The sequence below is a fragment of the Rhea americana genome, unplaced genomic scaffold (genome assembly GCF_003343005.1).
Source record: "Rhea americana isolate MKP2758 unplaced genomic scaffold, rheAme1 scaffold_143, whole genome shotgun sequence".
Taxonomy (NCBI): Eukaryota; Metazoa; Chordata; class Aves; order Rheiformes; family Rheidae; genus Rhea; species Rhea americana.
In genome coordinates, this window is record NW_028185517.1 from 2,187,572 (window position 1) to 2,201,333 (window position 13,762).

Sequence of the window (13,762 nt, forward strand, 5' to 3'; positions counted from 1 at the left end):
AACTCTATTCTTTTACTCTTAACAGTGTTTTCCGATTTTAAGGACTTGATTGGACAGATTTTGATGGAAGTTCTGATGATGTCCACCCAGTCAAGAGATGAAAACCCATTTGCCAGTCTGACAGCTACATCACAACCAATTGCTGCAGCTGCCCGGTCGCCTGATAGAAGCCTGATTTTAAACACTGGCTCCAACCCAGGAACCAGCCCTATGTTCTGTAATGTGGGCTCCTTTGGTTCCAGTTCGTTATCCAGGTGACTTCTGATTATACTTGAATATTGATTGGTAAAGTGAGAGAGAAGCATAGAAGTGTCCCAAGAACAGCAAATAAAATAGACTTTAAAATTTTATCACTCTTTCACATGACTGTTCCCTCCATTATCACCATTTTTCACTATAGTGATGTGATTAGAGGCATATTTGATAGGTTAAGGCCATGTAGTGGGCTCCTTCAGAGAAGTGTCCTGAACGTGCATCCATTAGGAATCTGCCTGTTAACTTAAAAATATGTAAATAGATAGTTTTATTCAACATTAGTGAAAAAAAAAAACAATATATGTGAGCTGCAGAACTATTACTGAAGAGTCATCAGAAGGGAAAGGGTTTCTGTTGCTCATTTACTTTTCACCCTTTTTCTGCATATCCTAAATTGTTGCTTTTTTTTTCTTTTTCCCCTCTAACTGGTTTAGTCTCTATGGGACTAGTCCAGCTCCTACTATCAATTTCACAAGCTATGTACCAATGACTGGTTCATCTCTTACCCCACCAGCCAGTTCAGTTGCCACCACATCAGTGCCTTCCATTTCTGTCAGCTCTCACCTCACAGCAACAAGCCCTTCTGGGATCCAGCCCTCTTCTCCAAGGTACCGGCCATATACTGTTGCCCATTCTGGAGGCTTTTCTTCATCTTCCATCCCACGTTCCTTGAATATTTCCACCCCATCCAGTTCACCAAGTCTTCCAGTCATGGCTACTAGCCCTCCGGGCGTGCCAGTCATCACGTCCAGGCAGAGACCCACGGCAATGGGTCCACCTTTGTTTACTGCTTCACCCAGTACCTTGCGCAGGCGTTCTTCTTTACTGAACAGGATTCCTTCTAGGTATTTCACAAGAGCAAAAGAGTGTGTTTGATGTGTGCAGTGAGGGTGTGGCGTAATCGTGCAGTTTGCAAGAGCTTATGTTTGTGCTGAGCTTACCTTACTTACCCTGAGTTGATTTCTGTGTTTTGGTTTGTGTTCATATATTGACTTGCTAACAAATCCTCTCTGCCAAAATGTTAAAACTGCTTCTGCCAGCATTTGAGGTGGATGTAATTATCTTAAAAGTAGCAATACCTTTTTTTTTATTTTTCTTCCTCTCTACATCTGTTCTAGGTAAATTATTAGCTTTCTGTTCAGCTGCTACTACTAGATAGTATATCAAATAGGCCTCCTGCTTTGCAGTCGGTTTTCTCAGTAAGGCTTTAGTTGATTTGTTGAAAGCTGTTACTTGCTAGACTGTGTTAGAATGAACTACCTAATGCACAGATTTAAATTACAGATTAGCCTGTTTTGCTATGCTAAGCCAAGTACAACGACATTTTCTCTCTGTTGGCTGCTCTTAGAATCCCATTCCCTGCAGGAGGGAAAGGCTAACAGGCGCTGTTTTGGTATCGCTGCTTTACAGTTCAGTAGCTTGGAACTGTAATAGTTATTATTCAGTTAGATCTAAACATTTCCACTTAAGCCATACCTTTCATTAGGTCTCAAAAATTATTTTTGAACTTCTGGTTTGTGAGTGTGTGGTGTTTTGATATGTGTATAGTAGTGTCACGGAGCATGTTAGTATAGTCTTGGTTTTTCTAACATAGTTATCCATTGTCTGCATGTTTTGAGAAGTTTTTTTTGCAGATTTGCAAAGAAAAGCTATAGCGTACATCTTTGGCTTAAAAAAATCTCTGATGGGCTTTTTCATTTTTGTTGTGGTAGTATATACGACAACCCTTTCTCCCTCCTCTTCCTTGCCGTTTCTGATGTGTCTGAGGACAGTAGTGATGAAGAAAATGAAGATGATGATTTTTCTTGTGTCCAGTTTGGGTCCAGGTATTGGAGAAAAAGAATGTAACCTGCATGTTTGGGTGCTTAGGAACTAACAGTCTGTACTATTTTTCAAAGTAACTTGGGAAACAAGCAAAGCCAAGGAGATGACTTGGATGATTTTTGAGACGGTATGTAAGCGTGTATAATGAATCCTAGTTAGTCAGCTTTTTTTAATGAAATGACTTAAGATAAAGGTTAATCATACTGCGTTTTAGTTGTGATGAACATTGTTTCTGAAATGGATGTTTCAATAGAGCTCCCCATTGACTATATGAGTAGAAGGACTATTATTTGCACGTAGTTGTAATTTTAAAACCAATAGTATGTCATGTGCGTTTTTCTGTCAAAAACTGGAAAATGATGACAGAGGTTAACATGGGAAAAGATCTAGCGGCAGACACTCAGCTAATGCAAATAGTGTGATTTTTGTTGGTGTTCTACCCAGCTATGGCAACTGAGGCCCTCTTCTTTAACCTGTGAGGAAAATGTACCTGACTTGAATTTCTTGGGGATTACTGTCGGTTCTTTGACACAGTGGGTGGTAGAGGCTGATATATTTGGAATAGGCAAGAATGGAGGGGGAGAGGGGAAAAACTTACAGTAAAATAAAGACCTAGGAATCCTACAGCAGAAGCCTTTTATTTGTGTGACATTAAGATGTGAAAACAAAATGAGAACTGATATTAGTCAGTTCGGTTTGGAGGCTAGCCAGATGGCTATACAAAATAACAGAACCTGCAGAACACTGGATGTGCCAAGAAAAAAAATGTTGTAGGAAATGCCAATGTGGCTAGGATCTTCTCTAGTTTTACATTTTATTACAGAGTAATATTGCAATGTCTTGGCTTATATGGAAATGTTTTCCCATTAGGAGTGAGCTTCTACTATGAAAAATGAGCAGCTCTCCTACAAACTTGTTCATCATATCCAAGTGATTTGTGTTCTTGATCTATCTGTTGGTGAAAATGATTCCTTTCTTTCCCTTTCCATTAAAATTTTAAATTCCTTAGCTTTGTTACGTGCACCAAAATTTCAAAAGAAATGCCCTGTTCTTTTGTATCCACCCAAGTTGCAGAAAGGAATAGATATATTATTCAAAAAGAACCATTTGGGGAAAGCTCTGGAAAATGATAGTATTGTAGTCCTCTTATATTCTGAGGACTTTTAATGAACATTCATGCTCCTAGCTATGACTGATAATAGTCCTGAGATGTTCTAAGCCTGATCACCTTAATTTTTCTGATAGCTAGAACCAGGTATAGTTTACACCTGACTAATGGAAGGAATATCAGGGTTTTAAAGATGTCATACRTGTTGAACAACTGGAAGGAAAAGAATTCTTTTAGATTTTTAATCCACTTTGAAGTATTTTAGTTGCAGCAAAAACGAGTGGAAATCTTACTGCCTGAGTGTCAGAGAAAAGACTTAAGATGTGCCTTCTTCACCACCCCCAAGCTCTTCTGTCTGTGATTGCACTGGTGGTTATGTTGGGGCGTTACTGTCAAAGTCAGACCCGTAACTGGAGAACCTTTCAGTAACATCTCTTGGTTTCCATTCCACTGTGGTGATTTTGAGGGAGATAACCTGATAACACAGGTTGAGGGAGAGGGGGGGCTGTGTACATGGAATTTGGGATGATTTTTTCCCACTATTTTATTCAAGYGTGATTCGTATGCTGTTGACAGTTTAACCCAAATGTTGGATTGRGTTGCACAGCCTGCAACCAGGATTTCTTGTGGGTTGTGTTTCTAGAGTCTTGGCTTGTATGTTATGTCCTGGCACGCTGCAAACAGCAATAAGGTTTTAGTTTAAATTATGAATGCAGTAACTGTACAATTATGCAACAACTTGCATTTTGGAAATACCAAGGCACCCAATGCATATAAGGAGGAGAGATTTTTGCAGTTTTGTATTGAAATAATTTCAGCTACTGCAGCAGTGAAACCATTTAGTATGTCTAAATTTAGAATTAATAGTTTTTAATCTAAATTTATGTTCTCAAGGATAATTTTTAAGCTGAAGGTGAGAAGCCAAGAGGTCAGAAAGAGAGACTGTAGAGAAGAAAATAGATATATGGTTTCATAGTAACGCAGAACTGTTTTAGTAGAGCTAAATTTGGCATGGTTTAATTTCAGTTCAATAACTGAAAAAACATATTCTGTGCTATTAGAAGCTGGTATATTTCTTAATGTATTTCACCACCACATGCTAGTAATAATCTTCCTTTGATTTATTGATTGGACTGTATACCTTGCTTGTACAGCTTGTTTAAGTAATTCTAGCTTTGACAGTTTGTCATAGTTTCAAGCATAGTTTGAAAAGGCTGCATCTAAGGAAACAAATACTCTTATTTTTCAATTTAAATTTTGTTTTTTTAAATTAGCATTTATTTAAATTCATCCTGACTATACCCTGATTTCATTCAATGAGGGATAGTTGTGGATCATCCATGTAATTGCTGTTTGTTTGAGGGTTTTATACTTTTTACATTAGGCAAATATGTCTTCTCTTAATTCCTTTCTGTAAAACAAGGTTTTCATTTTTTAATCAGCCTTGCAAAGCTGTTATGGAAAAAGGAATTCTGTTAGGATAACAAATTGGGGACTGAGAGGCCTTGGGTTCATTCCCACTTTTTCTATTTATTTTTTCTCTCATTTTGGGCATGTTTTTGGCCTTGTGGGTTTAGTTTTCATGTTTGCAGTATTTGGGCTGTCTGTCTTTTGTTTTTTTTCCTGAAGCCATACTACTTAATGAAATGGAATATTTTACTGTGAGTTGAACTGAGTTGAAGTTAAACAATCCTTAACATGACAATGCTRAAAGGAACAGCTCCTTTGATGCAGTCTCTTGTTTTGTTTGTTCTTCTCTCTTTAGAGTATATTATGTGGTTATCTGTAGCGCGTGTTTCTGTGGGCTGAGGTCCCTTCATTGCAGAGGGAGGATTTACATTCTGTGGGTCGGATAGCATTAACRGAGTTGGTGAACTTTATAGCACTTTGGGATGTTACACTTGGTCTGTGCAGATGATGCATGAGGGTTGGATTGTWGCATGATAGCGTTGCAAAGTCCTTCCCGGGAATTGGAGTAGTATTGGTGTCAAGTGTGTTGTTGCTTGGAGTTTCCTTTCTATGTTGCCATGTGAGAACCGCATATTGATTCCCGTTGTATTCATGGAYCTTATTGCCATCTCTCAGGTTTTTATTCATTTAATAAGGCAACTGATTATTCAGTCTTATTACAATACAGCTRAATTTTCAGAGTTGGCCAAACCATTAAGTGGAGAGCTCTTCACAGGTCACAGAACTGAGCAGAATTGCTGAGAAGGCCGTGTGTGTGTGATGGGATGGAGTCTTCAGAAAATTGACAGAGAAAGTCAAGGGCTCATGAATTATGTGATTGTGCAAGAGTGAGGAACTGTACCTTATGCTCTATTTCTTTTTTTGTGTGTGTACATGTCTTCTGAAGTGTGGGAGGCTCTGGCAGCTCAAGTGTTTCCGATTCCTGCAGTGACCACTTCACCATTGAAACTTGTAAGGAGACAGAGATGCTGAACTACCTCATTGAGTGTTTTGACAGAGTTGGAATAGAGGAGAGAAAAGCACCAAAGGTATGTTTGGGGAGAGTGAATTCATATCAGTACTGTCACAGACTGTCCTCTTAGCCTTCAGTCGCAGAGGGGAAAGTTGGTGGAAGTTGTAATATTTCTTTATGGCTTTGAATGTAAATTTACAAGCTCCCTTTTAACTTTTATTAATTTATCGCTTTGGCATCCTGTATGTGTTTTACATCCCTAAAATAATCAGTGTTTTAGGAACCATCCTTCTCTTTAGATCTTCAGCATTTTATCTGAGTTTATTCAATGTAAAAATATATTTCTGTCAGACCAGCTCCCTGCTAGCCTTCTGTATTTTGCTATTAACCTCTTTCACTGGAGTGAGGGGGGAACTCTGCATATATAATCTGAACGATTTTTAGCTGGAATTGTGCTTAGTTTGCATGTTGTGTTCATGTTGCATGAATGAAGAAATACGTGATATTTCCTGTCTATTCTGTCTCTAAATACTTTTAGTTTGTATTAAAATAACTTTATCTTTTCAGATGTGTAGCCAGCCAACAGTTAGTCAGCTACTGAGCAACATCCGATCACAGTGCATTTCCCATGCTGCTTTGGTGCTACAGGGATCCTTAACGCAACCAAGGTAAATACAGCTGGGGTTGACTGTGACAGACAGCTCTGTTCTGGGGATTTTTTTTTTCCTCACGGTTAGATGAGAAAATGTGAATACATCCTATTCAAACAAATTACCTTACTAGCTATGGATCTTCTTGTCTGGCTCCAGCTGTACCAGTGCATTGGTTTATTGTTTGGAGTTATTGCTTCTACTAATATATTAGTGGAAAGCAGTTTAATTACTCTCTTACTGGTTTTGGATAAAATCATCCAGGTTCACTTGAGCAGTTCAAATGAGTGATCTAAGCTTACCCAGCTATTTTTGCCTTACCACATGCATACTGTTTCAATAGCAGTGTGCTTCTGTGAAAGTCAGTAATGAGCAGAGCTGCACCTGAGAGGTGCTTCTAATCCACACGTGTGGTATAGGCTGCTAACTGACCTAAGGCTTGTTTGCRTCAGAGGGTTTACCACAACACTTTTGGCAATGTAAATCTGTAGACATTCTGTAATAAATCACTGATAAGATATTTCTAGTGATAAAAGCAGTTGTTTAACTAGCATCTTATGTAGCTGGAACAATATAATGGTTTTAAAACAGTGTATGTCATGTTTTGTAGAATCTGCGTAATTCTGTATTTGTATCCAAGCAACTCCTTTTGTAATCTTTAAAGCTATGTCAGTATTCCACTCTGCCATGAGATTAGTTTTTGTCTTTACTTGAACCAATCCTGAGATTGCAAAAAAAATTTTGTATATGTAATAAGAAAAAAAAAAAGCTTTTACAAATTCTCAGGGAGCAGTTAAAAGTAGACTGTATTGATACTTATATTGGATCCTTTCATTAATGCTGGAGAGAGAAACATGTTGAGACCTGTGGAACAGACCTGATGTTGTTGCTTTACTAGCTTAACAAAGGGTCTTTTCATTAGAGAAGAGTAGAAGGGGAAGACCGATTATTGCCCAGAAGCCGTTATTTTCTTCTAGCCTCGTTAAACCAAGTGTGGTATTGGCAGCAGCGTTTGTTTCAGAATGATCTTTGCACAAGTAACTTGAGAAGACAAGATTAGTTACTTCTGAAAGGAATGGGTGTCTACATGTTGATATGCTGCTTTCTGACATGTCATTATATGTGATTTGTCTGACTTTATCCTATTTTTAAAAATCACTGGTTTTTGATTTCTTTATACAAATAAAGGTCGTTGCAGCAGCAGTCTCTGCTGGTACCATATATGTTGTGTAGGAATCTCCCATTTGGCTTCATCCAAGAACTGGTGAGAACAACATACCAGGATGAAGAGGTTTTCAAACAGGTAAGGCATAACTTTAAAAATGAACAAGTGAACAAAACTCCTATTTGCCATACSCAAGGGATTTCCAAAGCTTTATTTTGCATATCACATTTCTAAACCTACTCCTTCACAGAGTGGTAAACTGTTAAGCTGTTAGAGCTGGGGTTTTCAGTTGGTTGGGTTTTTTTTTTAGGGTTTCAGGAAAATGTCTGACGTTAATAATTGGAATAGCGCATAACAAAGTGTATTTGTTAATGAGTAAAGTTTAAGTGTGGTAATAACTTGAATAATTTACATCTAAGGTGTTTTAGAAATCCTAGTCCATTAAGTCTTCATATTTTACAGAGAAGATGGCTGAGAAATATTAGATGACTTGTCCAGTGTGCCAGAGTATTTCATTGAGAGTATCAGGAATGGGACCTGATGGGTCTGGTAATTAAGGCACAAAACTAGCAAACTTCTAGCCCATATAATGTTAAAGTGGGTCAGTCAGCTTGTAATTGACTGGTTAGTGCCCRTGTATTATTATATTACTTAGCTGTGAAAAAAGGAGCCTGCAGAATGACATTCAGTTTTTCATATTTTGAAAAAAATGGCACTGTCTGCCTTTCCTTCAAAGTGTGTATTCAAGTGCCTTTCAAAAATTTACATTGTTCTTTGTACATTTTACTAGAGGTTGATGTAGCTGAAAATATGTTTAAGACTGTCAAAAAGTAGCTACAAAAGTGTTTATGGTCATCTACCATGAAGATTAGCACCATTCATCTAAATGAAGTAGAAGACAACCTGTATATCCTGTGACACGATTTGAATGTTCTTGTCTCTTTATACAARCAACACAAATATATTTAAATTTCAATTCCAGTGGAACTCCTTGTTGTTGTTGCAAAATGACCATGTGTTTGTTTTTTTTGAGGGAATAATTGTCAGAGCTGTGTGATGAGGCTTACTAATTGGGTACTATTAGTAAGTTTCTGCCATGTCACTTTTTCGTAACAATCCATGACTACTACTTATTATTGTTATCATGCTGTTTATAAGTGTTCAGGCATTGAAATCTCATCTGAAATGACTGATGCAATTTGACAAGGAAAAAGTCTTTGTTTTTCTTGTGTGTAATCTGCAGTATTTGAAGAATGAACAGATATTTCATGCTGTATAAAGCAACAATGTCACTTGTTTGATTGCTTCCTTTTCTTGAAGAAAAGTAATTACTTCTATTCTTCTGTTTCTACAGATCTTTATCCCCATCCTACAAGGCCTGGCTCTGGCTTCCAAAGAGTGCTCCCTGGATAGTGATAACTTTAAATACCCCCTTATGGTAAAGACAGTTCATTTGTATAAATTCTTTCTTTTAAGATTCATCATAATTTTTGCAGACTCTTTTCAAGGTCATGTGCTTCAGCATTTTTTTGAGCTTCCTTTGTTCAATGAGTTAATATTAAACTATGTGTTGGAAGCTTTATATGATGAGATGTGTAAAAGACCACAAAAAAATCCGGTAGAATCTCTAAAGCCAATAATGTTCCAAGCTTAACATGCATCAGACTTTGTATAGTGAGCTATTCAAATGTTTGTATGAATAGTTTTCTCGTGATTTATGGAAGATTAATCAAATGTAAKGATTTTGTCATACATATTAGTTTTAATACGATTAGATGCATCTAAAATCCTGCTAAGCCCTTCCTTTTAAATCTGGGAAATAAGGCCYGATATCCATACCAGCATTTATTGGAGTCACCTTTGTATGTGGCCAATTAAAATACCCTGCATTTAAAAGCAWTTTGAATTGACGGCAGCCTTGCCGTAGGAAAACGTGACATTTCATGGCTGAAACGTTTTGTTTTTTTTTTTAGTCTCCAGATCTTCCTGTTATTTTTATTGACACAATAAAAAACCTTCTGAAGAGCATGACCATGAGAGAGCAGCTAAAATCTGGACTAATTTGAGCATTGTGAGCTAGTACCTTCAGATTCTAGGGTCTTTGTATGATGCCAGAAAAGACTGTTCTTCACATCCTAAATTTAATTTGTGAACCCCCAGTTCACCCCAGCTGAACTGGGATGCTGCAAACCAAGTTGATTAAATGATGAGATACTTCTGGGAAAAATAACCTTCTTTGGTTGTTCTGTGTTTTCAGGCTGTTCTGTTATTTGCACAATTAACCATTGCAAATTTGGCTGTCAGCTACTGCAAGGGCTGTTTCAAAATGCAGTATCACTTTCAGCATCTTAAGTTAGTGCAATATGCACCAAAAGGATGCAATAGTAGTTACTTGCTCTAGTCCAATGGAAGTATGAGAACATACAGTACAGGAGAAAGGGGATACATGAAAGCCTTTAGTATTTTTGTATTTTCAGAATACCAAGTTGTAAACCTCCCACACACACACTGCAATTGAAAGTAAGTTACAGATGTGGATAGGATTCTTTGTTTCTGGCTTCTGTGTTCCTCTGACATTTTTTCTACTCTGATTCAAAAGACAAAGGCCTTGATGTATATATAGTACAATTACTCCATTTATTATTGTTACTAATGTTCGTGTGACAGTTAAGGAGTCCAGCAAAGACCTCATTATATTCTGAACAAGCAAATAATCTGCACAACTAATTTTTGAAATAAGTGCAATATTTATAATCCTGTGAGACATACTAGCTTTCTTTGGACAACTGAGAGCAGAGGTAGATGCTGAAAAGGGAGCAGGTTATGCTCTAACTCTTTTTGCATCTCTTTAACACTGTACAAGATGGARATTTTTTTCATGATTAATGGAAAAAAGGTTGGCTTTTTCAGCAATTTATCATGTTAATCTTGTTATGCGCACAGAGGTTATTTGAGAAATGCACACTAAAATCACTTTTCTTGGGATTTCCTTACAGGCATTATGTGAACTTTGCGAAATCAAGTTCGGGAAAACACACCCCATGTGCAGTTTGGTAAGTGTATCCAGACCTTTTTTTTATTTTTTTTTTATTTATTTTTTTATTAAAAGGTGTTGACATCTCCTTATTCACACTGTTGGTGTTTTTCAGAACTCTAAAGAGGGACTACTGTAATATCTCATGCTAAATGATAGTTTAAAGTCACCTGTGGTAAAGGTAGTTCTTTTCCGTCAGATTTTAGGGAAAAAAAATAGAACAAACATGAGTTGTTTAGATTTCTGAAGTACTGAAGAAGTCTTCCACTTAGCTATCTGCATGACTGGATGTTGAAGAATCAAGGGCCCATTGTAAATACTGAAAGGTAACAGTGTACTCTGCACTTACAGTTAATCACTCTAAAAGATTAACTTGCTATTTTTCTTTCTTTCTAGGTTGTGTCTTTGCCCTTGTGGCTGCCTAAATCTTTAAGCACAGGTGCAGGAAGAGAGCTGCAAAGACTTTCCTATCTTGGAGCCTTCTTCAGTCTCTCTGTTTTTGCTGAAGATGATGTAAGAGTTACAGCAAGAGGTTGATGGTAGTGTGGGATTTTTGTCTTTTTTTTTTTGAGAACAAAACAGATGCATTTGCGTTTATTCTACTTTCAGAACAAAGTTGTTGAGAAGTACTTCTCAGGGCCTGCCATTACTCTTGAAAACACCCGGGTTGTTAGCCAGTCTTTGCAACATTACCTGGAATTAGCAAGGGTAAGTGTCCTCATTTTTAGCAACTGCAAAAAATACTGTGTTTTTTAGCACTGACATAAATGAAGAATATTATATATACAAAAAAATAGTTTCTGTGTTAAAAACAAATCTGTGAGCTAAAGGGAACATTGAGAGCTACAGATCTTTCTCTAAGGCTGTAAGCCAGCTCAGAAAATATCAGAACAGTTAGCYGTGGGTTATAGCTACAAGATGTTAAAGGATGAATAAAAAAAAAATACTATTAGTAGTGTTTGTATTTCAGTGATCTTTCATATACACCTTTTCTGTAACTAACACATGCATGTAATATTGACAAATAAGACCATAACAGAAGCTGTAGCAGGCTCTGTGGAATTTATGAAATGCAATAATATGGAACAACAGAAAACAGGAACACAATGTTGAAGTCGATGCAACCTGACAAAATGTTTGTTTGAAATTCCAGCAAGAGCTATTCAAAATTCTACACAGTATTTTACTGAATGGTGAAACTCGAGAAGCAGCTCTCAGTTACATGGCAGCTGTTGTCAATGCCAACATGAAGAAGGCACAGATGCAGGTAAACAAAGGGAATGCTGCTCTTGTGATTCATGGGTTTAGTGCACAAACAGCATCAGACTGCTGATGCAATGGTGACTCTTCAGTGGAGGACAGAAGAGTTTCGAAAGTGTACTACAATAGGCAAGAAACCCTGTGATCAGTCTTAATCTCTTCAATACATTTCCCATTTTTGAAATAATTCTGTTGTAGCTACTTGATCAGTTTATTTCCTGTCTTGGAACTGACATGCCGCTTAGTTCACAAGGAGTCCGTATTAGATGTTCAAGATTTTGAACCCCCTCCCTAATACATATTCGGAGAGTTCCTTCCCATTGGTTGTGTTTAAACCCCCTTTTTCCCCAGCTTGTTTACTTGTTAGGCTTTGTGTAGTTCCTGTGGAAGGTGTAATCCAGATATGATTGGAACTGTTTCAGTTCCAGTAAAGCAACAGGGATATTATTTTGCAGTTACTTGGTTAATGCATTGGACTCCTTTCCTGTGATAAAATCTGTGCATAAATTCTGAAACAGTGAAGTTTGCATCATTGTTGTCTTCAAGTCCCTGCTTCAGAAGCAAACACTGGAACTACCACTAGCAATATTTCTGTGAAATTCCTCTGAAGAGGTGCACAGAGATATTATTACTGTAAATGACTTTCTGGTTATCACGAAGATCTCCTTAGAGATGCATAGTCTTCTCCAGTTCTCTCTTTTCTTGAGCTTGTCCATTTCATTTATGTTGGATACTGTTAAGGCAGCAGCAAATGCCCTTGCAATTGCCTGCAACAATTTACTTTCCTTTCCCACAGACAGATGATCGTTTGGTATCTACTGATGGCTTTATGCTCAACTTTTTATGGGTACTGCAGCAACTAAGTACGAAGATAAAGCTGGAAACAGTTGATCCCACGTATATCTTTCATCCCAGATGTCGTATTGACCTTCCAACAGATGAGACAAGAGTGAAAGCAACAATGGAGGACGTGACAGCCTGGATTGCTGAGCTCTGTGAGTATTATATGGAATAAATGTAGAGCACTTTGTATCTGCCTTCAGTTTCTGATACTGGAGGTACAATGGCGTATTTGATTCTGGCAAATAGTTCCTTTTTTCCCAAATGTTTTTTCTTGATGCTGTCTGTTCTTAAAACTTATTTTAAAGGAAGTTGAGTAGTTCAATGTTTTGCACCCCCCCAATAATCTGGTCCATTTCTTTCTTTCTTCATCTATACTGCTTTTCTCTCTCTCTCTTCCCCCCCAACCCCTTTTCTTTGTTTTTTAGACAGGGATCCGTCTTCATTTTCTGAGCCGAAATTCCCAACGGAATGTTTCTTCCTCACCCTGCATGCCCATCACCTCTCCATCCTGCCAAGCTGCCGCCGGTACATACGTAGACTGCGGGCCATCAGGGAGCTCAACAGGTTAGAAAATGTTAATTATCTAGTTTGTCATCAGAGAATCCCCTGCCATTCTGAACAACATCCTTTCCCCTCCACCCCTCCCTTTAGCTGCAAGTCCTAGGAACTTAATAGAGCTTACAATGACAATTTGGGTAAAATTATTACTGAGTACATAATTGTTTAAGTATTTGTTAGCCTGCTAGCGTAGGCACTTACGGATTTTTCTGATACTGAGAGACTGCAGTTTGCATCGAGAAATCGAGAATTCAAATAATGGGAGGAGGGATTATTTACACATGACAGCTCAACTGTGTGGCAAGGCCATTCTGCTCTAAAGAAGACAGAATCGATCTTCTGAGCATTGCAGAACTTGTGACATTGTTTAATTATAAATTTAAAGTTAATGTTAAGTAATCCATGATGTGCTTAATGGTATGTGGACGTTAGTGCCTTRGGCTCTTTGGCCCGCCTATAAGAGTGCATGTAAAGTTACATGTCTGATAATCAAGTAATTGTAGATGACTTCTGATATCAAAACAAATACATCATCAATTGTTCCTGTGATAAACATATTTATCTTTTTCCCTTAGCTTCTGTGATGGGACAACTTACTCTTTAAACAAACACCCTTTTTAAAATACCGTTAAAAAAAAAAAAA

The 13,762-nt window shown here is 37.6% G+C and overlaps 1 protein-coding gene across 6 annotated transcripts in view; it reads left to right on the forward strand.

The window, feature by feature from the left end:
- The window catches only part of UBE4B (ubiquitination factor E4B), a 42,534-nt gene that overhangs the window by 16,882 nt on the left and 11,890 nt on the right, over nt 1–13,762 (forward strand). For 3 of the 6 annotated variants that reach the window (XM_085299002.1, XM_085299003.1, XM_085299007.1), the window contains 12 exons: nt 26–254; nt 690–863; nt 5,544–5,685; nt 6,177–6,277; nt 7,448–7,562; nt 8,779–8,862; nt 10,421–10,477; nt 10,855–10,971; nt 11,068–11,166; nt 11,612–11,725; nt 12,515–12,713; nt 12,987–13,125. In XM_085299002.1, the coding sequence (XP_085155128.1) occupies nt 26–254; nt 690–863; nt 5,544–5,685; nt 6,177–6,277; nt 7,448–7,562; nt 8,779–8,862; nt 10,421–10,477; nt 10,855–10,971; nt 11,068–11,166; nt 11,612–11,725; nt 12,515–12,713; nt 12,987–13,125 (1,570 nt within the window). Of the gene's footprint in view, nt 1–25; nt 255–689; nt 1,101–1,967; nt 2,082–5,543; nt 5,686–6,176; nt 6,278–7,447; nt 7,563–8,778; nt 8,863–10,420; nt 10,478–10,854; nt 10,972–11,067; nt 11,167–11,611; nt 11,726–12,514; nt 12,714–12,986; nt 13,126–13,762 lie in introns of all 6 variants that reach the window. The other 3 variants (XM_085299004.1, XM_085299005.1, XM_085299001.1) reach the window with 2 other exon arrangements.